Source organism: Trachurus trachurus (assembly GCF_905171665.1).
Source record: "Trachurus trachurus genome assembly, chromosome: 24".
Lineage (NCBI taxonomy): Eukaryota > Metazoa > Chordata > Actinopteri > Carangiformes > Carangidae > Trachurus > Trachurus trachurus.
The window spans coordinates 15671917-15699561 of NC_139910.1; the positions used below are offsets into that span (position 1 = coordinate 15671917).

The 27645-nt window shown below is 41.4% G+C and overlaps 2 protein-coding genes across 3 annotated transcripts; both read right to left on the reverse strand.

The window, feature by feature from the left end:
- Nucleotides 1-325: 325 nt before the first annotated feature.
- Nucleotides 326-9668, reverse strand: fdft1 (farnesyl-diphosphate farnesyltransferase 1). 2 transcript variants are annotated; one of them, XM_084000390.1, is made up of 8 exons: nt 9467-9668; nt 5688-5785; nt 4429-4612; nt 4176-4304; nt 3309-3500; nt 2904-3080; nt 1641-1793; nt 326-1534 (listed from the first exon to the last, which is right to left on the reverse strand). In XM_084000390.1, exons 1-8 carry the CDS (start codon nt 9563-9565, stop codon nt 1307-1309), a joined length of 1260 nt encoding a protein of 419 aa, XP_083856516.1. In that variant the 5' UTR covers nt 9566-9668; the 3' UTR covers nt 326-1306. The 2 variants fall into 2 exon arrangements, with proteins under 2 accessions (XP_083856516.1, XP_083856515.1); XM_084000389.1 differs by lacking the exon at nt 9467-9668 and having other exon boundaries at nt 5688-6168.
- Nucleotides 9669-16747: 7079 nt separating this feature from the next.
- On the reverse strand, nt 16748-25377 carry gata4 (GATA binding protein 4). Its single transcript, XM_084001217.1, has 6 exons — nt 24628-25377; nt 19410-19576; nt 19173-19298; nt 18995-19076; nt 18740-18876; nt 16748-18619 (listed from the first exon to the last, which is right to left on the reverse strand). Exons 1-6 carry the CDS (start codon nt 25154-25156, stop codon nt 18497-18499), a joined length of 1164 nt encoding a protein of 387 aa, XP_083857343.1. The 5' UTR covers nt 25157-25377; the 3' UTR covers nt 16748-18496.
- Between the last annotated feature and the right edge of the window lie 2268 nt (nt 25378-27645).

Consider the following 27645-nt stretch of genomic DNA (forward strand, 5'->3'; position numbering starts at 1 on the left):
AAAATGTCTTCCCAAAGGTTGACAGGTTCTCTTATACAGCAGCGAAAAAGAAAAGGTGCAACCTATCAAAATTATTACAGTAACTTAAAATTTAACTTAAAATCATCCCCCTTTATTTTTTGGTGCTATTTTCTTGCATACACATACAGAATAAGACATTACATTAACCTTGAACATGTGCTATAAAATAAAATAAAACCATCTTCCAAAGTAGAGCCTATAAAATCATCCATCAAGGTCAACCCACTAAAACCAACCCGTAAAACCAAAACATGAGTCATGTTGTCGGTTGTCACAATCAACTCTGAGACTCTTTAGATAATTTCACCTCTTTATTTGTTCAAATATGTACAAATCAAAATGTCACATTACATAGCAATGTTTGTAGCTCTCCTTTGGTTCTGTGCAAGGTTACTCTGTGCTAGCCTTCCTACTCACCAAAGCTGTGTTAAGGACACTTTAGCTAGCAGTCTCAACATAGATCTCTCTCTCTCACTTCAAATGTATCAGAAATTACATTTGTTCAATATATCTTTGTTCTCCTTTATTCGTCTTAAAAGCCCTAATGTCTAATAAAACTACACCGGAATTGCACTGTTCTTATTCTCCTACTTCAACGTACAGAGAGCTGACTTGAAGACAGAATCAAGCTCTGCTGTAGGGGGTGCTATCCACATCTATGCAGCACATACATACAATGCAAATGCAAACGCACCCCCGTAACAGTTCTGTATGTTTTTGTCCTATAAAAACATAATAAGTGGAACATTAAGCGAGCTTTGATTTGACATGAAAAATAAGCAAACCAAATGCGAGACGAAATTAAAAGAAAAATAAATGAGGTCAGGTGACCGTTCCTTGAAACTCTAAAAACGGGCAGTGTTGTATTATGTGCATTTAAACATTTCAGTCTATGTGACAGCAAAGGCTTCAAAATCAATGATAAGTCAAACAAATGAGGAAGAAACACATGATCAGTTGGAACATCGAATGACAATAAAACAACCTGAATTGCTGGTGAATATAACCACACAACACTGTGTGTAAATTATGAAACCAGATGCATGATGGACTACAACAAATCACTAAAACACAACCTATAATGAGACCGGTCTGCTACCAGAACCCCTCTAGAGTCTATAATGTCCATGGTCCTGAAACGGCCATAACAAACAGAGTGAAGAGGGGTAGAAGTGCTTCTGAATCCTCTGGTGAGAGGAGAGCCAGACCTCCAGAGTGAGCAGAGGGGAAGTTATTAGTCTGTAGCCCCCAGGAAAAGTGAGGGTGGGGGTTGGGTGGGGGGGGGTTACTGTCCCTGCATGTCGCTGGTGCCTTGTGCCTGTGCTGCAGTGGTGCTGAGGTACTGCCAGCTGAGCGCGGCCAGCAGCATGGCGGCTGACAGGTACATGGGCGACAGGTGGTGGGTCCTGGAGGGGAGGCTGGACTGCGACAGCGTGGACTTCTCTCGGATCACGGCCAGGATGTGCAGGGTCTTGTCCCGCGACGGGTCGGTGAGGGAGACCTTCTGTAAAATCTGCAGAGACGGACAACGACAAGGCGGAGTGTGTTTGAGCTGAGCGTTAAAGTGTTAACAGTGTGGTGAAAGCAGGGCAGAAGAGGAGCGACGACGACACACCCACCTCCTGGCTGTACTGGGCGATGATGGTCTGCACCGCTCCCATGTTGGTGGCCTCCATCATGAGGGTGACGGCCTGTCCCTTCCTGATCTTCACCACTCCCTGGAACACCATGGGGTTGTTGTAGCACTTTGATAGTGTAGCTATTGCCATCACCTGGTCAACAGGGGAATAACATGTAGTCAGGTGGAGGAGACTGACCATGATCTGCAACAACTTTCAGTAACCCTTTAAAAGAGACCCCGAGGAGTTTGCTTTTGGTTATAAAAGAGTTTCATATCAATGTGGATGAATCTACATTACCCACACTTGTTAATGGGTCCATTTTCGATAAATATATTGTTTTGTCTTTATAGTTGTTTTGATTTGATTATTATTTAGTGGTCGACTCCCACAGCATTTCCTGGTTTCGGTTTTCCGGACACTGCCTGGCGGGTCATGGGAATAACGTTGCCGGATCGCTAGTTGGCATCGTTTATGGTTGGAACTACTGATCATCTTCGAATCTCCAACTTTCATTCTTGATTAATGAAAACATTCTTGGCAAATGTTTTTGCTTTCGTCCGTCTTGCGCCTGTCCAAGAATTTCACCATGCGCGCGGAGGCTCATGGGAGATGTAGTGTGAAAACACTTCGCTTTCCGAAACTCCTCGTAGTCCCTTTAATTTACAGGCCACTACTTACGTGATAATAACGTTTTAATGTCAATAACTAGCCAAGAAATAACAAGTAATTGCGTAGTAGTGTCAAGAAATAGCCTAGAAATAATGGTCAGTTTCATAGTAATGTCATGTTTTTCATAAAGCCAAAAGATTACACATGCTTTTCATGCTTTGAATTTTTTGTGAAAGGCCAGAATTTTTCTCCACCAAGTTCTTGCAATTGTCCGTTATTTCTGGGCTATATTTCTCAACATTACTATGAAATTAACAATCGCTTGTTATTTATTGGCTATGTCTTGACATTATCATCTAATTGGCGACCTGTAAATTAAAGGGTTACCAAACTTTCTGAAGTCTGAAAAGCTACCATAAATATGTATTGTTTCTTTTTCTTTGATTTTTTGGACAATGTACATACTACACTTGATTTTTGAAACTAATCAATAGAATGATTAGTATTAGCTAAGACCCTAAGATGAATAATATGTGTTCTGATGAATATTTATATGTAGCAACAGAACTGATGGGAGCATGGAGTAGAGAGGTATTTATCGCTCATATATACTGTCACACAAATCAGAAGAGGTGAGACAGTAGTAAATACCTGTGGAATAGCACAGAAATTGAAGACGCTCTGGTTGCGCAGGCGGGACAGATATGCGATAACATCTGGGACGTGTCGCAGGGCATCAGTGATCAGCAGGTTGAGACAGGACAGAGCCGACTCCAGCTTCTCTGGCTGGGCCAAGTCCTCCAGACGACCTGCAAACTGACTCCAGGCCTGCACAGGGACACACAGACACAGGTTAACACAACATCACATTGTACTATGACAGTTTTTTACTCTATTGATTTACAATACTGCTGCTTAAATACACACATAATGAATGAATAGAAATGTCTGATATTATAAACCCTTTGTATAGACATACGTACGTTTCACAATGCACACTGGGAATAGAGAACAGAGAAAAGCACATTCATACCAGACATAAGAACACGTTCCTACCTCTTGTGGCCAGAAGGCACGTCCCTCCTTTGTGTCCTCCAGATAGTCTCTGATGATGTTGGTCTTCTGGAGGAACAGGCCCATGGAGTTGGCCAGCTCGGTGTCCCGGCCCACCTCAGGGTCCTCCAGCTGGGACGCAGAGAAGAGCTGAGACAGACCGATGCCGACCAGCCCGGCTACGTAGTGGCAATACTGCACAGAGGAAGAAACAGACAGCTGCAGTGTTACAAAATACTGACTTATAACTGAAAACAGTTATGTAACACCCAGAGAGGCAGTAGATTCTGACTGACTGAGCCAATAGACGTTTGCACACAGTGTGGCAAGACTTGAGGAAAGGTCACTGAAAGTATCATAGAAAAGTGTTTGTGTTTGTTAGCACATACACGCCATTATGTTTTTAGATTTTATCATATGTCAAAGACAGTGCTATATCTTCATCAGACATGGCCTGACTTGCACTTATGTAGCATTTTTTTTCGTCTCAAGGACCCCTCAAAGCCTTACACTGTATGTTGCATTCAACCTTTCACACACACATTCAAGACACAGCACTGGAAGCTACTCATTCACCCAATGCACAGATCGGGGGACAGTGTTCAACATCCAGATTCAAACCACCGACCTTCAGGTTAGTGAATGACCATCTACCTCCTAAGCCACAGTCGCCCATATGTCCCTTTTGTTTACCGAAACTCTCTGCTCTAAGTGCTCAGTATATTCATGTGTTATGTTATGTGCTAACACACAGAGAACCAGTATTTTTAGAGACTTGCACCATTTACTGAATGTTTCCATTTACATACGTTGTTGTTATTACGCTCCTAGACCTGCCCATCATAATGATAACACGAGGCTAAAACTCACCTGGTCCCACTCCTTCATAGATCCCACTTTCTTCTCCAGGAATTCAGCCATTCCCGCGCCCATACGGTGACAGATATCTGAGATGACGTCTCTGTATTCCTGAGCCAGGTTTCTGAATTCCAGTGATATCTGGATTTAAATGACACAGGAGGTTCATGGGTTACTGTTAACTACAGTTGTTAATCTGAAGCTTTTATTTTGGAAGTCCACCAGTAAATAAAGCCTTGAGAGCCCAAATAAGCTGTTTACTTACCGTAGGGAAATCCTCCAGGACCTGCCGGTCTTTCTCGTGGCTCTCTGTGAAGCACCACTCATCCTGGTACAGGTAGGTGTGGAAATCATTCAGCATGGGAACTTTCTTGTCCAGAGGGATGGTCATGTCGTCCTCTACTGTGTCCAGTGCTCGCAGCACCAGGTAGAAAATACAAACAGCATGTCTGCATGACAGAGAGAGAATAGGAAGGACATAAGTCAGCTGTGTGTTCATGACTCAAGAGTGTGAGTTGCCATGTCACTGGTTTACATGACAGATAGAGCAGACATGTCAAGGCAGGGGGTCTAGGGTTAGCCTATATGTCGACGGTTCCTTTTGAACAAGGATATATAGAGTGAACACACACACCCACACACACTGACGTGTTTACAAACAGCTGTCATTTCTTTACTGACAGCTCTGACCTGAACCGTGAGCTTAAATTAGACACATAGCAGCAGCAGCAGGATTCCCTGTGTGTATTAGTAGCTGTTTCCATTTGAATTACAACTAGGATCTCAGTGTAACTTCACTTTACTTTGCACATATAGTAAAGCCTCCTCCCTCTTCTGCGTATGCATCAAAAGCATGTGTTGTATAATTCACACCAGTAGAAGCAGAAGCAGCAGAAGCCATTAGTCAACCAGTACATAGTAGATACAATGTTAATATGCAGCTAGATCCATATTCAGTCATTCAAATCATTGTGTCATTTTGTGTCCTGGTTTTACTTTTTGGCAGTTAGAGGGGAAATACAAACAATCTGAAAGTTACACTTTGTGCATTGATTTGATCACTACATTTTTTTCCATTTGCTGACTTAATTATCATGGCAAATGCGACGATGAAAAACACTTATTAGCTGCACCTTTAAATAGCCTGTTTTACTGAGTGCTGGTTAAGTCCTATGGTATTTAAGCAAATATAGTGTCATTTTAAACTACTCTAACTGTGATTGCTCCGGTCCCTATGAAGTGCAGTGCATTTTGGTTCTACTAAGGTTGGCTTGACAAGTCATGTAGCCCAGAGGGAAGGCCACTGGGTAAACATTTATTTATCAAAAATAATTTACTTTTTTTTTTTTTTTTTTAGTCTAAGCTGCTTAGAGTAGGCTACTAGTTCACCAAACGTGTTAGTCGTTTTTTTTTTTTTTTTTGCACATGAGTATTTGTGCAGGGAAAGTGCGGATGAGGGAAGACAACATGCCTGCAGACAGACACACCCCTCTGCACCTGGAGGCAGCACAGCCCTTTACCCACCTCAGCTCTCCGTCCAGCGCCTGAATCACGGCCGCAAAGCTCCGGCTGGTCTGGTTCAGGTACAGGTAGCAGGTCCGCAGACTCTCAGTCATGGACTCCTGGCAGGACAGACAGAAGAAGGCGGAGTGTCGGTAAAAGCATGCGGGTCTGAAGGCGCTGGAGGGTCGGGCGGCCTCCTGCAGGCCCCGCTCCCCTAGCCTCCAGCCCGGCGGCAGGAGCAGGGACCGCGGAGGGGACCCGCAGCCCCGCGGCGCCACCGAGAGAGAGCGCTTGAACACGGACAGGGAGACCGGACACTTGCAGCAAGCTCCGGCCATACGAAAACCCCGAGAGCGCCACAGAGGCTGCAGCTACGAGACCAGCAGCACACCGTGCATGTCGACGCCACCGCTGGGGGGTAAGTTGGAAACACCAAGTCCATGTAGAGGACAAGTGAGAGCTGAGGGGGTCGAGCGAGGTGAACTAGTTTTTAGGAGGGCGTCGAGGAGGGGGGAGTCAAGACAGCGCTGATCTGGAAACAGTGTGAGCTCGGTGTGTTGACTAGAGGCGCGTGTGCTCACACTGTTTGTAGATCTGCTGTTGTGATCACGTAACTCCTCCTCCCACCTCCAACCAAAACATTACTCTAACTTCCCCTCGCTGTTTCCTGACCTGCTTTTTAGCACTGAAACATGTCTATGTAACCCGATTTTATACCAACAGTTTATCATAACATGTCACTGCATTAAATCAAACATGTCGAGCTCACCCAAATATGTTAAAAATATGTGTGTTTTATCAGCCCAAGGAATTAGGTTAATTTGTTTTTGGCTTTATAAAAGTGCAACAAACATCTTTATGTTTGGGACGAGGGGGCTACGAGTGTGTTTTGGTTTCCATGCGCATTATAAAACAGCTAATTATGTCCAACATGTTAAAATGCATAGGGACTAATAAATCATATTGAAACAACAGTTAACTGCTGCAGAGGTAGGCTAGTTGTTTTGGTTTTGCAGTGTGCTGCAAAAAAATAGGTGTGTTTTTGCTGACACCTGGTGGGAGACAGTGGGAAGGACAGTTGGATGTTGCAAAAACACAGGTACATGTCTGGTAGTAAGATCATTATGTCATTTACCTAAATCCAATCAACATTTTGGTGACAGCAATGAAGAAATGTTTAGTGACAACAGCAAATAAATACATTTTGCCTGTTTTAGTTCATTATTCCTCCACTTGTTGTTCTAGGGTCTGAAACTGAGCTAGTTTCACATGTAGTTTTAGCTCATCAACTCACAACAACAACTGACTGATCGTACTAAACAGGCTGTTCTGTTCACCAATAACCAATAGCCTATATAAATATTGAGTGGTTTTATGCACCTGCTATGGCTGAGTGTTGGCATACACTGCTAACCTGGGCCCCCTGTAGAACAATGACGTGACCCCTCTGCCCCCTGACTTTTCATCGCCACTTTTTTCATAAACTAGCCTATATATTATCATTTTTGTTATCTTGATGTTCTTGACAGTGCCTGAGGAAATATATAATAAGTTTGCTTGGAAAATAGCACATATTTGATCAATATAACATATTTTGTGGCTTTGTTTTGATGCTGATGCAGCATTAGTTTGAGCATTAGACAGAAAAATGTAGTCATAAAAAGATTAGGCTACTGGGGTTTTCATGGGCCCTAGTGTGCTGTGGACCCCTAGGATTGTCATCACCTTTCTCCCCCACCCTGGGTGTGCACACACTTAAGTCAACCCAGTATTAATCTTGCAAGTGCATGGTCTTTAAAGATACAGGGTCCTCCAGTGTGTTGTATTAATTGAGCAATTAATACAACACACTGGAGGACCCTGTATCTTTAAAGACCATGCACTTGCAAGATTAATACTGGGTTGACTTAAGTGTGTGCACACCCAGGGTGGGGGAGAAAGGTGATGACAATCCTAGGGGTCCACAGCACACTAGGGCCCATGAAAACCCCAGTAGCCTAATCTTTTTATGACTACATGAAATCGGTAACTTTTGTGTCCCCAAGAAGTAATCAGTCATAAAATTATGATAACAACAAATTATTATGTAATTTAAAAATATAACATTACCATGTCTTCTCTCCTTACTATAACATCAAATTAAAGTCAATTAAATATAATTTTAAATAATTAAAATGACTTTTATGCTGATGAGGGTGAGGTTTTTGGCCTGTCCCTCACTGTTGTTGTTGTACGTCAACAGGACTTTTTATATGTAAAATGTTGGCAAAATGTTAAAACGTTCACATTTACATATTGTTATAAGTATGATCTTATTGTAAAACAGTGTTTTTGGTAATAATATATATTTATTATTATAAATATTTACCAATTTATCGGTGTCCCCTGATTTTATGTCAACCCTGTTACCCTAACCAAAAAACCCTAAAAAAAACAATGGTACATCCCAGATTTGACATGGTTGACAGGAGTTTGCATCATCTCTTACCCAGGATGCTAACAGCTCAGTAACAAGTAGCTTTCTCTCATCTCTTATGTGCTATTTTTGATGTTTTTTCAAGGTTGGACAGGGGGGGACAAGCATACAACGTCAACCCTGTTACCACTTTTTAACATATAAATCTAAACAATTTTCTATTTCTCATAATATAATCAATATCTACAGGTAATTACCTTTCAAAGCACATAGCTTGCCCTTTAGCTAGCATTTATTTCAGCTAGCAATGGGCAAATTAGCTTGAAATAGTCAACCCTGTTACTGTCAACCCTGTTACCTTTGCAGTGTAGACAATAGAATGTGTGTCCTGTCATCTATTACTCTTGTCAACCCTGTTACCATAACTTCAACCCTGTTGTTGTCATTAATTTGATAAAAATGTTTTTAAAAAATGGTATTTCAACTGTTACCATTATAATTAAAACTATATAGACTATATATAGAAAAAATTCTCAATAAACTCTAATTAGAAATACTGTATATTGTAAAGTTTATGTCGGTAACAGGGTTGACAAGATTAGGAAAACATTAAAACTGTAATAAAATATGGAATTTCACAGCCTGAGATGGCACAACATAATTTCTTGTCTTTTTAAACTTTCTTTGATTCCTGGCTACTTAAAAAACAGCAATTAAATATAGTTTAAATTTTAACTTTTCAAAGTTGAAAAGTTACCGATTTCATGGAATGACCATGGTGGTAGCTGGAGATGTCACTGCCACACAACATCCACTTGTTAGATTACTAAGTGTGTGTGTGCACTGTGCATCTTTACACAGGCTGTCATCCGGCCTTATACAGCCTGGCTGCGGTCTCTGCAGTCTCCGTCTCCCTGAGGGTCACATTGGTGTTAAAACAGTGGGATTATCCGTCAAACATGCGCACATCACCGCTCTCCGCCGCTCAACCCTCCAAGCTCGTTATGTAACCTAAACCCCAAAGTCAATGGTCATCTCTGTCTCTGTCTATCCGAGCCAACGCAGCCAGTGAGAGTCCCAATCTGACGCCAGTGATCTGACTCTGTTTCCATGGGCTCATTAAGGAGCCAATCTGGGTTTGGGTTTGTATACACTAAGCATGTGCAGACCTACTTGTTAATAGGCCTACCTTGTTTTCCGTGTTGCCACAGTGCAGCCTCTTCATGCTGATGCTTTGTGTACAAGCGGAACATTATGTGCTATACTTGATCTGCATGTGCACAAATACACTCATGCATCCAAACCTGCCTGTGTGGATGCAGCTTTAAGTTTCACGCGTTGAGTTTATTCTCGGTAAATATTACTGAAAGGATATTTTACTCACATAATCCAACTTTGGCATGACGGCACTGCATCCCCCCATCTTAAACTTAAACAGGTTCAACAGTTCCTCCGGGTGGCCCAGTGACTTCAGGATGTCCATGTTGCTTCAGGTGTGCTGCTGCTCTCACAAACTGCGGTGTAAACCCTACGAGATGTCCCCCATCAAAGCGATGCGTCGAGGAGATGCTGGAGCAGCAGCCGCAGGAGGAGAAGCGGTAGTGGAGGGGAGGAAGGACTCGGCACTCGGTCACACTCGCGTCACATCGACTGACGCCTCTGATTGGCTGGAGCGTCATGGGCTTAGCGCGCAGCGTCCAATGAGCGGCCAGAGCGTCTGGTGTGATGACCCGCCCCAGCGCTCTTGTCAGTGGAGCGCGGCTTCTGATTGGTCCCTTCATTATCCTAAAGAGAAAATTACCTGCTGAATGAAATGTTATTTAATCCGAGAGCTGTGCGGTTGACACCTGTCTGCACGGTCTGAGACGACCTGCTGGGTTTCATTCCCTTCCTTATTTCATTTATATAAACTCTGACAAGAGCTCTGGGGCGGGTCATCACAATAACATGAGACCATTGGACAGAGCCAGTGTTTTGTTATTGTTATGGATTAAAAAACGTTTTTTCTCTCCAAAGGTTTTGTTTTTGAAACCATCTGGCAATAGCCTAATGATCATAGTTAATCCTATAATTGTTGTTGTTTATTCATTCCTCCATAGCACATGAACTATTCAACTTGTCAACTTTTAAGTCCTGATAAACGTTTTATACCACAGAAAGTGAATTTGTAATGTCTGTGAAAGCACATCAGTATAGATTTAGCATAGACAAATGATAAAACAAAAAACTAGAGTATGTGTAGGTCTATTTTTTTTAAACTAGGCTATAGATAATTAATCCTTTGAGATCCAAGATCTTTTTTTGTGAGGGTGAACGGGCCAAGAGAGCACAGTAGGCTACACACCACAATAACCACAATGTTCAGAAAAATTAACAAACAAATAAGTAAAAAGAAGAACAAGAGTAAGTGTAAATGGCAGGCAGTCAAGAGCAGATGTGGATATACTGTTAAAGGTGTACAGAAAAGAAAATTGAATTTGAGCCCACTTTGGGTCATAAAATTAATGTGATAACTCATCTTTCAGACGTTGTAGGCCAAACTTTGTGCAAAATTCTATTTTTGAGTAAATCCGGGATGAAAGTGTGTATTTTTTTTTTTCGCATTGGATAATGCAGGCGCACGGATTATACGTCAGCCTGTACACGATTCACCAGCCACTGATATTGGATCCGTCATCCGTCATTCAAACGTCTGAGACACGCACACACACACGGAGCTCGGGCTCGCCCCGAGCTTTGAATATCCCGCCCGCTCGATAACGACCAATCAAATTCGTTTTCCTCACTCGGGTAAACTCTGTTGCAGCTCGTGACAACTCGGCGCGACAAACAGGACAAACGGCCATTTCTGTACACCTTTAACAAAACACTGGCACTGTTGTCATGACTCTGTAGGTGTTATGTCCTTTTGTGGGTCCCTGTTTAGTTCCTGTATTATTTTGAAGTTCTGTTTCTGTCATGATTTGTGTCTTGAGTTCCTGTTTTACTTTGAAGTTCCTGTCTTGTCTTCCTGTCTTGTCTCCCGCCTGTTTGATTACCTCATGTGTCTCACCTGTGTCTGATTGCACCACCTGTGTCTCGTTCTCTCCTGTATTTAACCTCAGTGTCTCCCTTTGTCCTCGTTGGTTCATTTGTCGTTTGCCTACGTGAATCCATGGTGTGTTTCCAGTGTTCCTGTTTAGTGTCGAGCCTGGTAATAAAACCTTTTTTCCTTCAAGTCTGCATTTGGGTCCTGCATCCCTGAAAATCATGACAACTGCCCAATGGTCTCATATTATTGGTCATTGAAAAAAGGAACTGAACGCCTCAACTCAATCACAATTTTCTTAAGACATTGATTTAGTAGTTACAATTAGTTCACAGTCGGTGTCTTAGTCCTTGCACATTTACATGTGGAGTAAAGCCTGCTGAGTCTGAGCTAAGCTGAGTTGTTTCTTTGCCAACTGGACCATCAACAACTCAGCAGAGGACATTTGCAGTCCAAACACAAAACCATGTACCCAACTCCATTATTCCCAAGATCTGTGACTTTCCCTCTTAGTTTTACAAATTACACACAATTTTATGAATACAATTAAATCGAAACCATGGATTAAGACTTGTCTGAAAATATTCCCGTCCCGACCTGTCGTTGCCTTTTATGACCTGCATGGGAATAATGGGTCAACTGAACGAACAATACCCCAGAGCCCTGGAACTGAAACAGCGAATAGGAATTCACCCAAGTCACGTGCTTTATACTGTATTATTGCCTAAAAGCATGATTTTTGCTTTTAGCACAGGGTATATTATCCCAATAACCTACAGCCTTGTCCAAATGTTCTGTAGCAAACGTCAAATGAGATTCAACATGCCTTTGGGTTAATAATGCATGGAGACTATGGTGGTAGAGTACAGTGCCTTTTGTCTTTAGCGACTACTGTACCTGCAGCTTCCAGGTCTTTCTGGAGGGTTGCACTAATGACTCATCTGACAACTCGTATTGTAACTTGAAATGACACTGAGCCATGCTTAATTAATGTCTCTCTCCTGCTACAACAGGCACATTTTTTCATAACAGAAAGCCTGTGTGGGCCAACACAAGCCTGTCAGTGCCAAGACACTTTATCTGCCTTTATTATCTCATGTATTTATGTTCAAAGAGATTTGCATATTGCACTTGTATGAAATAGCTCAGATATTTTTTGACAGTAATTTTCCCACATTTTGTATCTGAGCCATGACCTAATTCACAGACAACCCACTGTCAGGAAATAGAAAACGCAGATCCTGTAAAATGTGCTACATTGTGCCACAAGCCTTTTGTTTGAGTATGTCACATGTCAACTACCATCAGCTGAAACACAAAAGACACTGCCATTATGGTTCACTAAAGAATTACACAACATCACACAGATGATGTTTGTGTTGATGGCGAGCGAGTGCCGAGAGACAACTGTTTTGGCTCTAACATTATTTTTATACTACCTTACATGATTTTATTATCAGCACATTAATCAGATCAGAATGAAATGCAGTTTTGGCCTCAACATGCTTGTTCATGTCATTGGGGGTTACAGAGGGATATGTTCACACGGGATTATTTTATAGCTGCTGGGCCACATAACTGAGAGCTGCAGCTTCTGACAATGTTTTATTGTTTGCAATGTTTAATTTGTTATCTTCTCTTATTTTGATGTGGGTTTTGATCTGTGTCCTCTGCATACTTCTGTGTAACTTGCCAAACCGGGGAAAAACATGTCATACACACATCTCTCTCTGAAGGTTGAGAGTCAGTTGCTTCTCTGATATATACAGTATATTCTACTGAAGGCAGTTGTCGGTCTCTTTATTCCCTCTTGGGCACCTGCCAAGGCCCTGTGGCCTCAGTTGGTGTTATAGTTAGGAAGCTATAGCTTGGTATGTGGCAGATTGAGAATGAGAGAGTGGCAATTGGTAACTTTTCCACTCTACCTGGGAAATGTACATCTTTATCTTAAAGTTTACACCCCAATAGCCGAAAGAATGCCTACACATCTCTCTACACGGACACAGATGTGAGGTGACATCATGCATACACAGACACAGAGCATGCCTTGGCTAGCAGAAATAATATATCCGCAATGAAGATGATAGATGATATCAATCAGGAGGTGGAGCTGAGCGCTGACGGTCGTAAACTCTCCTGCAGTTGATTTCATTAAGAGAGCAACAGTTTCAGAGTGCAGACTTTTTAGTTTTTGACAGATTCTCTTGCTGTGATGTTACCTCACACTCAAAGTTGAGCTACGAATTAATATCTGAAGTCGAAGCTGATTTTAGTGGGATGATTTTTGAAGTACCAGGAGCGAGGAGACTGGATGGAGCTTCCAATGTGAGTAAAAACAGATTTTACATTAACAGAAATTCTCTATAGCCTAAAAGAGAGGTACTAAACCATCCTAATATCTATTCATCTCAGCTGTGTATCAGTGTGTGATGTCAGAAAAATACAGTAGCCTATGTCATTCAGTTTAACAGCCACACTCTGTTGGTTTCTTTCAGGTTGAGCCGTAAACGCCGTCTGTGTCATGGATGTGAAAAGGAGCCTCTGCTGTACGCAAAGAAATGTGCGTCCAGTCTTATACTTCTTCGGGACAGATGTTGGACTCGCAGCTCAGACAGAGCCACAGAGCATGACAGACTGTCGTAAGTGTTAACTAGGGAAGAATTATAGCATGAATGTATGTGCATAGAATAGAATAAAATAGAATAGAATAGAAGCTTTATTGTCAATGTAAAAAAAGAAAACAATTAAATTACCAGCGGTCTCAGTTATAGCATACACAATAAGACTGGCCGACAGGGAAAATGAATTATAAAAAAATAATATATAGGCTAAGATTAAAGTAACAGTGCAATGAAAAAAGTACATCAGTGATTCACAGTCTAAAGGCAGTTTGAAACCTGCAACAGAGTCATAAATTTAGTGTGTTTTCTTCAGAGAGTGTGTGGCCTCCTTGGGAAAGAATCTGTTTGTGCGTGGGTGAATTTGCCTGTGTCACCTCCCTGAGGGCCGGAGGGTGATCATGTTGTGTGAGTGTGGGTGAGATCCAGGCACGTGCACACATAGGGCCCAAGGAGTGCTTGAGCCCCTGCCCTTTTTGCCTCGTATTAAAAAGTGCCCTTTTCATGTTTTGTTTTTTTCCCCCAATAAATACATTCTTGTTGTGCATGGGGATGTAAACAACGGCGCTGTAAAAATGCCACGGTTATCTACCATACGCAGGGCTGCCCCGTGGTGCGCGCTCCCTCACATGGACGTCCAGAGAGAGAGAGATACTAGCTGCTGCCTCATCGATAACTCCGTGTGTTGCACATAGATAAGAACCTTGTGAGTTATTGTGAGTTATTGCCACCAACACCACAAACACCACTTACTTGTCAGTTCTGACAAGTCGCCTTCCACTTATTCAACCAGCTTATATGAGTCACATTTCAGAAAAGTGCCCATTTGTGTTTGTTTAGCTAACTGCTTGTTAAGAGTTAAGCCCCGCCCCTCTCCTTTCTAACATCACCTGAATGTAGTGAACAACAGCAACAGGAGGAATCACTCACTCAGCTTGATTTCACTGACTATTTGAATTTGTTTCCAGATGTTGAGTTACCGGTAATTGTGACTTTGCTGCTGTTCTGAAACATGCACAGTAGCAGTCACAGTAGTCATTTCTTGGTTTTGTCACATATATAGATGTGTAGCCTGTAGGCTTCGCCTACTTCTATTTTGCACTTGCACTCACATGATTTTTTTCTGCAAGCCATGTTACCCCCAACAATATTGGCCTTAGCCTACCAGTTCAGTAGTCATGACTCTGTTTCAGGAAGTTGGGAAATTGGTCCAGCAGGTTGATTGCAGTCGGAAGGCGTGCAGGCTTTCTCTACCGACTAAATAGTAACTGTAATTTAATAAAATTTATTTATTTTGATATTAAGGCCTGAAAAAAATTGTACATACTGCCCTTTTCTGATGTTGAGCCCCTGCCCCTCTATAGTCATGTGCACGTCCCTGGTGAGATCAGATCATTGTAGGTCAGAGTTGTTTAGTTCTTTTGGTTTTAGTCATGCTACAATGCAGTAGGATCATACAAGTATTGCAATATGTCCTATTATATCTGTTATATGACATACATCATGATTATGTTCACTTACTTTTTCCACCCACACTGTGAATGATTAATGGATATGTTCAATGAAGACATGAAGTATTATATTGTTTGTGTGGTATTAGGTTAGGCACATTGTGTTTGTTTATACTTGTAACTCAGATGTAGATCGGATCACATTAAATGGCCAATTAATAATATAATAAAGAAATTCCAAATTGTCCACATACTATTTCTTATCAATGTATATTTTTTGTGTTACAGGACATGCTGTGGACACGTCTGCACACGTGGAGCCTGGGTGGATGCAGAGTTTAAACACTATGCTATCAACAGTGGCTTCTTTGAGCGGTTATCATCCTGGGCTGACACACAATACTGTATGAAGAGAGTGTTGGAACATTTCCAGTTCAGACCAGCCGCCACCGACGACAGTTTCCTCAAAGAGCCAGCGAACAAAAAATTTTTGGAGTTTCACCGTGACATCACTGAAGAATGCGGTGCAGATGAGAAACAGCATTCGTGGGCGGTTATTGAGAAACAGGAGGAGATTGTCATGTACGGACCTTATTATCCCAACTACAACAAAGGAGAACACAGCGAGGATGTCATTATTAAACAAACACAGGAACTTCTGGAGTCAGAGGAACCTTCAGAAGACTGGAAGGTGTATGTCTTCACCATGAACAGCCCATGCTTGGCCAGAAACACTGGGGGAGGGTTAGCCTGCATGCTAAACCTGGTTCAGAAAGCTCAAGAGTGGTGGACAGAGTATGGAGTTAAGACACATATTGGTTATGTGAGATGCTGGGGCTTCAAAGGGACCAAAGAAAATCTGTTTAGGGACACCGACTACAGCCAAGTGGACTGTATTAAACAGACTAAGGACCATGAGGAGTACGTCAAAGCAACTAAAGAGAGATCTGATCTCAATCCTTTGTGTAAAAACGTGAGTTCTGCCGTTAAGCACCTCCTGACATCTGTAAATCTGAGTTTCCCCCTGATGACCGATGTGCAGGGGCAGGACCTGAAGAGCTGCTTTAAAAAAATGCAACATATATTTGAATGTAAACCAGAGGAGGAGAAAAAAATCTTTACGCAGGAGCTGAACGCCGCAATTGAAGGCGCGCAAGGGCTGCTCTCAAGAAAAAGCGCCAGTTTTGAGGAACATTTAGAAAGCGGGAAGACGTTTCATCTCGAGCACGCCTTTAGCCTGCAAGTGTCTGATTCCCTGCAGGAGCAACTGAGACTCGCGTTTCAGGAGTGTTGGGTGGAGATGGTGCAAGACAAATACGCCGAGGTAATCAGGGAGAAGCTGACCGAAGACTTCAATCGATGGGCCGTCCAGCTTTTTATCCAAGATATCGCAAAGTTCACAAACGAATACCTACAAATCGGAAGGATACAATTTTAAGAAACTCTGTCTGACAAGCTCAGGAGGAAGTTAATGTAAAACCAGTTATTCCACATATCTTTGGTGTGCATTTGAAGCAGAATGAACCTCACCTAACACCAAATCTTTACATCATACATACCACTTGCACTTTGTCAAGATGCTTTGTCTTTATTAGATTCCTCAGTGGAGCTACAGTCGCACACAGAGGACAGGCATCAGCTCATGAGAAGTACACACATACGTTCATCTTCCGCTGTCTTTACTTACAATATATCACAAATGGTGTATTACACAATTATATTGGAGTGGAGTTTTTTTTTCTTTTTACATATATGCTCATATAGGTGTTATTTTTTAATTACATGTGGCAGTCACCCACATTTACATAGTTGCCGCCATGTTCGTCCCAAGCAAACATACTGTACACAGTGTTGATACAGTACTCCTTCATACAAGTTAGCAAACAACCTTCATATAATAGATGATAATTATATGATAATGTGGTCCGGGGTTGTGCCTATAATAATAAATAGTAGCAGGATTCTTTATCCCTGTTGAACATCTGTACTTGTGTCAGCAGAGGGAGCTAATGTGACAGTAACTCCATCCACACTTCAGGGCCACATTGGGTCATGTGCACCATTCTTGCTGCATAGGTAGTTTAGCATGTATATTTTTCATAGAGCAGTCAATACTGATATTATATATATATATATATTTCAAATCTAAGGACAAATGCACAGAGTGAAACTGATCCAGAAACAGTTCCTATTGCACTCAATAGATCATCTTTTTTACTGAAGGTCGTATCACTGGTGTTGAGGAGTGATGGATGTCAGGAGCAGTTCTTATGTTACAGTAAGAAAAAGTTGTGTTTTGTGTGTCCTTGTTGAATAAGATGTGCTCTGTGTAATTTCAAATTTTTTTTCGTTGTTGTAGATATTTAAAGGATCAGTTCAACCAAATCAGACCAAATTTTTTTTTGAAATAACCCCCAGTGATGTTTGGTTAGTTAGTTTTTTCTTGGTCTGTGGAGATAAAAGCCTCTAAATCTTGTGCTGCCACACCATTACAACTGAACGGCTGTAATAATTAATAGGCCACATTTGAAGAACTCAATAGCTACATGCCTCATTAAACACAATGTACCAGTTTCTGGTTTCACACAAAATACTGAACACTGACCACGATGAGGTCTGCGTGACCAGCACATACTTTTGTGTCCTATCCTGAAACATTGCTACTGACTTTTTTCAAGCATTGTTTACGAATGGAGTAAGTGTCTTATTTACATGAACTGACCCTTTAAGTACAACCACTACTACAGCACCTCCATGCTGCTATCTCTGACATAAAACATCCTGCTATGATTGTTTTGTTTTGTTTTGTTTTGTTTTAAATGTGTTTTGTGTATCTATCATTTCCTTTGCTGATAAGAGTTGTCCATAATAACACGCACCTCATTACAATGAAGAAAAGTCAAATAAATTGAAATAAAAACAACCCAGGGAGATTAGTGTTGTTTGTCACTGGCTTATGTTACAGCTTTAGTCGAGCACAATAACACGGGAGAGTGATAATGAATTTATCTTCTGTCACAGTTTGTTGGTGTGGATCTAATCACTGAGCTGCTGTTCCACGACTGTCAACCCCAAACAGCGCTCAGTCCTCGATTTGCTGTCCATGTCTCCATGTCTATTGCGGCTGCCATGTTTTCCTTTCACAGATCTTTGCACTGAAGGCGCTGTTTGTACGGTGTGCCGGAGGCCGTGTGGGATCATCTGCACCCGGAGCACAAAGTCCACTTTCCCCCACTCCGAGACCCTGCAGTCAGTCAGGAGAGTTAAATCGCTGTCGATGAGCTGGTTTGAGATGCGGGGAGGGGGTCGTAGGTCTTCTAAGCCAGGATTAGGTTGTTCCAGGGCTCAGCTTTGGAGCCAGAAGACCCGTGGCCTGCAGGTGACATCTTGAGAGGGATGGCCCCTCCTTGAGCTGCCATGTAGGCTGGCAGGGCTGAGATCTATGAGAGCAAAGAAGACAATGGTGAAATGACTTGGGCTGTAGACTCTTCATTAGGTTGTTCAGTGATGCGGCTTTCTGGGCTTATTCTGAGCTGTTGTCTCTACCTATTGTGTCTTACCTGTGTGTGCGCGCTGTGGTGTGTGTACAAGCTGTGAGTCTCCGGCTCCGTCTTTATCTGACGAGGCTCCTCTGTGGCAGTGGTGGTGCGGGGAGTGCTGCTGGACGTGACTGGAGTCCCCTCACCGCCTGGAGTCCCTGTGGAGCACAGAGCTGAGGTCATCACACAGGGACGGCACAAAAAAGCTCGAGCAACTGCTGCTTCGTCAGTGTCACATTATTTAATTTGACCAACAAATGTGTTTGTGAGGCTCACCAGTTTGGGACTTGTTGAGGTTCTTGGGTTTGCGTTTGCGGGTCTGGATCCCCTCCTTCTTCATGGCCAGGGGTCGGGGCACCTGTTGAGACACCGAAGCAACATCAATAGAGGCTGGTAAGAAAAAAACATATATGATACTGAGATGTACCGTCTCCTTCCTGCTCGTCCTTCTTACCCCATGGAGTTTCATGTAGAGGCCACAGGCGTTGCAGACCGGCTCCCCCTCTGCGTTTCGTCGCCACAGGGTGGTGGTGGTGGTGTGACAGTTGGTGCAGGACAGGCCCACCCTCCTGGAGGCAGACTGCCACAGACACAACAAATCAGTCAAAAAGAAGTAGGGGATTCATTTTTTTTATTTATGAAAGACTCAAAATCAAAAGCGTGAACTCTCATGTACGCTGCTGTTACCCACCAGTCGTCTTTGGGGTTTGATTAGAGGTCTGTTGATGCCGTTCATCTTGTGGTACAGCCCACAGGCGTTACACAGGTAGTGGCCGGTACCATCCCGCCTCCAGAGGGGGGTCGACATCGCCCCGCAGTTCACACACTCTCGCCCCTCGGCAAAGTCATCAAACAAATCTGAACAGAGAAAAGTAAGAAGTCAAGTTAGTGTTGGGAAATGTCCTTTTTCTTGTAGGACCTGCTGTTATTCTCTTGATCTTTTAACATCGGTTTCCATGGATTTTCCAACATCACATGAAGTAAAATAGGTTAGTCAGAAAAAAAACATTTTTTAAGTGAAAAAACTGAAATTTGCATGTCCATCAAGTTGGTTTTACTGAAGATCAGGACAATTCAGTTAATGGTCACAAAGAAGAGCTACAGTCTTCTACACTGATCTTAATATCATTTCCATGGATTTGTCAGATCACAGGTTCAGCTCAGTTTAAACCAAGAAATATTCAGTGGTTCTTCGAAAAATCAACTTCCAGCTGGGTCTGTGCCACAAAAGATTCTTTCCATCCTTTTTAATAAACAGTCTCCTGCGCCGTCAAACCCTGACCGGGCGATTATGTTGTGAGGCAGTGAGGCCTGGACACCAGCAGGAGGTGCAGGCTCGCAGTGACACCGGCCCACACAACAGCAGCCTGGAATCCCTCCTTATCTCGCAACTCCCCTCCAGATAAAGAGTGGGCTGGAAATAGAGGCAGAGTATAGAGCTCCATCATATTCAAATAGAGACTCCGTGTCTATCACATCTCCTTCTCTCTCTCTCTCTCTCTCTCTCAGATAGCATGACATCTGATGAATGTAATCTTCGCTCTCTCATCTGGCACATAACAGAGTATCTCCCAAGAACCACTTAGGAAGGCATCAATCTGTGGTGTGGAAGTGACAGATTGGCTTTTTTCTCCTCAGTTAGCGGTGGTACAAACATCACAGGTTATTATATCTATCAGCTAAGTGATGTTATGCTGAAAATAGCTTGAGGAACCGCGGGAAAACATCAACTGAAACGTCAGATTTCCATTAAAATTGCATCATAACGCGTGTGTTTTAAACCATACACTTCACCGTCCACAATCACTGTCGTTCAGAGAGTATAAATCTGGCCTCCATCTGTTCCTCCCTCGCTGCAGAGACTAACAGGAATGGCAGTGATACATATGCAGGCCTCCTCCAAGGCTGAGAGCAAAACAGAGACAGCAGGGGCAAGCTAACCTTGAGCCAGGCAGCCATTGTAGCCAACACAACGCCGCAGCATTAAACAATACACAAAAGAAATACTGCAGAGTCCACGTCGGTCTGGATGGAGTTTTATTTTTTCCTGCTGTATAAATGTCAGTGTGCGTCTTTATCAGATACAGGCTGGAAATCAGGGTGCAGTGTATAAACAGACACGCTAATGCTTCACGAGGCCAAAGGTGAAAATGGAATAAAAGACTCACTCACACGAGAGTGAATTATGTGAAGAGCAACAGTCTGTGCAGCTTTTAAACCCGTGTTTCTAAACAAGACAGTGATAAGGTTAATGAGAGGCTACGGTAGCAACAAAGGGGCAATGTTTATTTGTGCAGCTTCATATTTAATTCTTTTGTTTCATTTCAGGTGGAATAATTGTTGGTTTGTCTCTACTGCATCTGAAAGCTGTGGGTAAGGAGACTTTACAAAGACGTTGCCATAATAATATCTAAGTAATATAATAATAGTGATGAATATTAAAAATGTATTGCATGTGAAAAAAAATATTAATATTGAAAGCAAAGTGTTGCTATTTTAAACCAAGCACTTACATACTGCAGTATTTGATAGTGAACATGGTGAAAACTAACATGAAAAGTACATAGGTATTTCAAATACTAATGTATGTACCTCTTGTGTACTTTGTGAAGTGAGTGAAATTTATAACCTTGGTTATAGTTGTCAGAGATTGCACGTATGATTAGATATAGATTGACTGAGAACAACAACAAAGCTCACAACAATCAAACCACATTGTACATTAAAATTTAAAGGAGCAGTTTTATATTTAAATACAAATTGTAAATAATATCTACATCTAAGCAACATTTTCAGTAAAGGTCATTTATTTGTAATGTGAATTATGTTTTTACAGTTTAGTTTTGTTACTTTTACTTTGATTCTTGGGGGGGGGGGGGGGGGGGGATTATTGCTTTTTATATTTTAATAGCCAATATTTATATTGAAGAGTATAAAGTCAGATAAGTACAAAACAATTTCTGTTATTTGAATCATGTTGGGGTTAGCGTTGTATAAAATGCAAAGAGAGGTAATATTAGATTATGAAATTAACTCACTTTATATTTTGTTTTGCTTAGATGACTTTCAGGGAGATAATGCAGCTCTTCTTATATGGACATATAAAATAATGACAGTCATCCATTTCATTAGGCTCTCACTAAAAAGTTTTTCTTGTCGCTAAGGGAATAATTTTTATTTTTCAATTTACAGTCTAATTAAGATCTAATTTAAGAAAGTGATCATATCAAGGTAGAACATGTTGAGGTTAACAACTTATTGTTCCCTGAAAACTGAAGTTTGAATAAATTAGTTCTTAAGGTAATTTAAAACTATGAAATGCAACATTTAATTTAAGCAGTTTTTGAGTCATTTGAAAACAAGCTTTTTTTTTTAACAGTTTCTCATTTAAACCAGGCATTAGCCGGGTTTAATGTGAATAAGATAGCTACTGTATGTATTCTTCTTTATAATAAGGGTGATTACTTTACCGATGTGGGAGTTCCCTCTCTATTCATCAAAGGAACAATAGAACCGTTCACTGAATATATACTTTATCCCCCTAGGGGGAAATAAAAACATCAGTGTGAGTGAGTGTGAGTGCCACTGAATTAAACACTGAGATTTGTTTTAATTAGATGTTATTGTAAAGCATTGAGCTTCAACCTGTTGCTGAGAGCGTTTTCTGTCAGGGAACGAGCTTTACTGTGTCTGTGGTCAGATGAAGACATCAGGTTGGATCAATGACGTTATCACTTGCAGCTGATCTTTGTCTCTTTCTTCATCAAACAGCTCCAGGGGACGGAGTTGTAGATGTGATCAACGCACAAGTAACACATTAATAAGCAGACAGAGCAGCTGATGATTATAAATGAGGAATTAATCAGCTGTTAATTCACTTGTTAATCTGATAAAAACAATATAATCATATCTGACATGTCTAAAAATGGCTCTGAATGTGAGATGTGTATTATAATGATATTACATTGGACAAATGGCACTTTGGGAAAAGATGGAGTGATTGAAATGGTTGAGATCTTATCATCCTGCAGGAGAAAACACACGTCAAACAAAGTCGATTCTGATTAGTAATGTAGACTACACAAGGTGCAAGTCAAAGCAATTCAAAAACTGACAACCTAAGCAAAATCAATGCATTGTGAAACCGCTGTGGTCCTATATGGTCCAGAGTACACTCTGCAGCCTGCAGATAGAAGCCAAATTCACATCCAGCTCTGGGACATGAGGGACCCATCAGTCACATCTGAGCTTCACTGTTTATACATTACAATCGCACACTTCTATTCTCAGGTAGAATAATGAAATGGGATCCTCAAATGTTTCACAAAGTATTTACTGTGTCCTTGGTGAGAGAAAAGACTTGAGTGCTGATCAGGATCAGTTAGACACAATCAAATCTGATCAGATCTGATTTGAGGCCACAGTCAAATACAACTCATAAATTATAGTCCTCATAAGCTGCATGCGTTGGCAATTCAGCTTCAGTTAAATATTAATTTACTATCACTTCAACATTGTCACTGATTCATAAACATATACACAACACCTTGATCATGATATGGTCAATCTGATAGTTGGGATTACTGCTTTTAAATCATTTAAAACATCTTGTAAAATGCACAGGTTACCTCACACAGATTATAGCCTATTCATATAGCATAATATATTCAATCTGACCTATTTGACTATCTTTTGTAATGCACAAGTATTAATGAAACAGACATTTTAATAGGCTATGAGATATTTATCCAGCAGCAGAATACAAAATAAACGGAGTCCCATATTCCTTACTTTCATCGTATGGCTTAATGTTGCGTTTAGGTGTGAAATGAGACCCAAAATGCTATGCATTACGACGTTTCTTGATGATTAGGCCTGTCTCCGTCATTGATTATCCTGAATTTCATTTTAGGTATAATAACAACATCGAGCTGCAAACTTTCGAAAATGATGAGTTGCGCGTTTTTCAATTCAATTCCTGACAAAAAAGGCTTTTAAATTAGAAATCGTATTATGTATTAAAAATGAACTAATAACAAATTCGTTGTCTGTGGTGCGTTTACTGCCCAACGCTTCTCATATGGCATCACCGATTATGAGTTTAATGAGGTGAGCTGGTTTCGGTAGGTGTGTTATTTATCAGACAAGATGAACATAAAAAACACTACACGTCCTATTTAATGAGAATTTAATACAAATACAAAACATTTAAAATCAAATAAAAAAGTAAAGGCGTGTAACTTTTAAGCTTTGCCTTATAATTCAAGGTCGTGATTGATTCGTTTTATACCAGAGATTTTTTTTTCTATTTTGTAAAATATAAATCACACTTGTAATTGTGTTGTATTGGAACCTAATATACCGTACTTAATATTTAGCCTATTTGTTGTTTTCTAATCCTTTTTCAGAACCTTCATTATGGTTCAGATTAACCTGTCAATTCATGCTGCTTTATCTTGATTAGATTAATTATTATTAGCCTATCTGATAAAAGAAGGCAAAACATTTCATCAGCAACATATTATTACAATAACAATAATGAAGGTTTGTATTTTACTTTTGCTTTGCTTTGCTTTTCTTTTCTTTTAAAGAATTATGTTGTTCAGCGAAAAAAAAAATCTGGCCTTTAAATATTTCACCACCTGCTCGTGTGTTTTCATGAAGTGTAAATTAGCTCATAGCTGACAAATCCAAATAAATTACAGAAGACATGCTGCTGTGTTTTTACGGCACCTGACTGGTGACAGTGAAATCAAAGTGTGACTGCGCTTATTTCTGTCTAGAATATCAAAAAAAACCAAACAGCTGTTTATTGTGGGGGGAAAAGCAGAAAACATTTAGCACTTCTCTCACATTAAATATTTAACTGACATAATAAAAAATGTGTGTTTTATTTTCCTGTTCCTCACCTATGTTTGGGTGCCGTGTTGTTCCTGGAGGAGCACCAGTCTGGAGCCCGTGGAGGACGGAGCTGTCGAAGGGCGACGCCGGCCACGTTCCCCCCATGTTGGGGCTCATGTACGCCGGGTAGGGGCTGTGGTAGGACCCGCTGAGGCCCCGGGCGCCGTAGTGCTCTCTCCCGTTTGCAGAGATGTTTAGCGGGCTGCTGTATGACGCCGCTGCCGTCTCCCTGACCGCGGCCACCCCGGAGGACAGAGGCGGGCTGGTGGAGAAGGTGAACCGCGGAGACACCGGGGAGTGGTTGTACGAGGGGACCGAGTCTGCGCCCGGCTGCGCCCAGGCAGAGTGGCTGGACACCGGGCTGCTCTGCTGCGACGCGCCGGGCGTCTGGAGGTAAGGCAGCGCCCCCGGGATCATGGGGGTGACGACCCGCGTGGTGGGCACATAGACCGGCGAGGCGCCCGCCGAGGCGTTGTGGAGAAATCCGGCCTCATAGGAAGAGGGTCCGTGGTTGGTTGTCATTATGCCCTGGTACATATCCTCTCCTTGAAGCTGGACATCCGTGTTGATAGAAAGGATAAAGATAGTGTGGATGCGCTTATACGCACAGTGTTACTGAGTGTTAATGCAAAAAAATATATATATATGTGTGTGGTTTAAATAAATCCACCGAGTCCTCTGGTCCTGAGTGGAATCAGACCTGTTGCTAAGTCAAGAGCAGCACTAGGCAGCGTTCAGAAAATTAGGAATAAAGTGAGATAGGAGACATGAGACAGGAGGAGGAGTGAGAGACTATAGCCTGTGATCAAGATCCAGCTGTTATCATCTCTCTCTCTCTCTCTCTCTCTCTCTCTCTCTCTCTCTCTCTCGCTCTCTCTCTCCCTCTCTCTCTCCACGCTCTACCTTTCTGCACCGAAAAGAAATAGCAAATGTTTAATTTTTTATTCAAAGTTCAAAGTAAAGCTTGACAATTTAACAAAAAGTCGACTAACTAAATTATGTTATTTTTTTCTCTTTTCTTTTCTTTTTTTTTGTTTTTTCTTTTTTACCTCATTCTAGTTATCAGTCTTCAGAGTGAAGCCCACCAGAGATTGTAAAATAAAAACTTTATTTTCTGATATGGGCAACAATATTATAAACTTTTACCCATGTGGGGTTTTGAGCCAGGGGACTATATATTTTTTTAATTTCTAAGTTAAATGTTATTTTATTATTCGTAAGCCATTAAAATGTATTTTCAATGGCCTATCTGTAAATACATTTTTTATTTAGGCTACAGATGTTTGTGTCTCTATCAAGTTGAAGCCTTAATCAGTAGCCTACCAGCTCTTTCTTTTTTTAACAATTTCTCATTCTCCACAATTTTTTTTCGTTGATCTGAAACGACAGCTAGATGACGTCTTCTAGATGTTTGTCTCTATAATTGCTCATTAAAACGGCATTTGTTTGCCACTAAACATCACTGACGTTATTGCAGATCTGTGTGCGCGCGGTACGTTCCTATAGGCTATGATGATGATATCTCACTATCTGCAAACGTGCCCCATAAATAGATAAACTGTATGATACATTTTCATTGACTTAGAAATAAAAACCAAACCCCTTAGAATAATTTGAAACAGAATTAGAATGGACGAAATGTAGATTATTGTGGTCATTGATAAGGATTAGAAAGTTATTATAAGAGTTAGCCGCGTATCAGTGAGTCGTGCAGTCGACCTGTGCCATTTACGTTTTATCCAACAGATCGATAGTGGCCTAATATTCATAGATCGTGTCTGTAAATGCATCAGCTGTGACCTGCAGGATCTGACAAGCACTGATTAATTTCAATTTCTCACCACATAAAACATCCTGACTTCAGTGTTGTGTTGAACTCTTAGGCCTGTTGTCATGTCCTACATGAAACTCGTGCCCCGGGCTGGGTTTTTTTCTATGTCTTTTCTTGACACACATGAAGAATAGGTGCTGGATGCTTGAGTCGGAAGTCTCCGGCGGCTGTTGTCCTCATGAGGACAGATTTATACCTGTCATCAACGCCAGTGAACGTAAACACACGAGGCCATTTCATTGTGCAGCCACTTCCCACTGACAGCCTCTCATTGAATTATGTGACTACACGCAGGCTGCCAATAGAGGCCCGTGTGTGTGTGTGTGTGTGTGTGTGTGTGTGTGTGTGTGTGTGTGTGTGTGTGTGTGTGTGTGTGTGTGTGTGTGTGTGTGTGTGTGTGTGTGTGTGTGTGTGTGTGTGTGTGTGTGTGTGTGTGTGCCTGCGAGCTGTGATGGCTGCAGGTTTCCAAAAGGAGCAGGTTTTACTTTATAATGCATAACAAATAATTCATAATCTCTTATATTATCTGACATATAGTGATTGTTGTCTATCACAAGGGCTATTTATCAAAACTTTCACTTTGATCACTTCACCTGTATTCTCGATTAATAGGCCATTCAGTGAATTTACAGGGATAAAACACAAAATAAATGTTGACTTTCTTGACGAAATGCTGTAGTTTGACAAAGTTGTTTAGATTTTTTGTCACAGCAGTAAAAAAAAACAGCTGTAAGAAATAATATTCACTGTAACTCTGTTCCATTTAAATCCCCCACTAAGGCATGCCAGGGATTCAGCATGCACATTAGCAGCTGAATGCTGTACAGCCCCCATTAATCTTTTTAATTACTGCTCATTTTTTCCTTACATAACAAGTTAAAATGTGGCCAAAGAGACATACTGAAAACTGCATAAAAAACAAAAAAAAGTCGACATGAGCAATGAAAAGCTCAATCGAATGTCTGTGTTCTTTGTTGGGAAAAACAAAAGATAAAAAAAGATATCTATCTATCTATCTATCTATCTATCTATCTATCTATCTATCTATCTATCTATCTATCTATCTATCTATCTATCTATCTATCTATCTATCTATCTATCTATCTAATCTATCTTTGAGAACAGTCGTATTGATTCTGTGCCCCCACCCTCCCATGCTGAGGTCCAGGCAAATAGAGCGATATTGCCTCATTGG

Excerpts from the sequence above, each read along its gene's own strand:
- fdft1 (XM_084000389.1), bottom strand. The coding sequence starts at position 6,004 with ATGGCCGGAGCTTGCTGCAAGTGTCCGGTCTCCCTGTCCGTGTTCAAG. Across the intron at positions 4,305-4,428 it reads TCCTGGAGGATTTCCCTACG|ATATCACTGGAATTCAGAAA; the intron begins GTAAGTAAACAG and ends ATTTAAATCCAG. Across the intron at positions 1,794-2,903 it reads ATTTCTGTGCTATTCCACAG|GTGATGGCAATAGCTACACT; the intron begins GTATTTACTACT and ends CCTGTTGACCAG.
- gata4 (XM_084001217.1), bottom strand. The coding sequence starts at position 25,156 with ATGTACCAGGGCATAATGACAACCAACCACGGACCCTCTTCCTATGAG. Across the intron at positions 19,077-19,172 it reads TCTACATGAAACTCCATGGG|GTGCCCCGACCCCTGGCCAT; the intron begins GTAAGAAGGACG and ends GTGTCTCAACAG. Across the intron at positions 18,620-18,739 it reads ACCACAGCGCGCACACACAG|ATCTCAGCCCTGCCAGCCTA; the intron begins GTAAGACACAAT and ends TTGCTCTCATAG.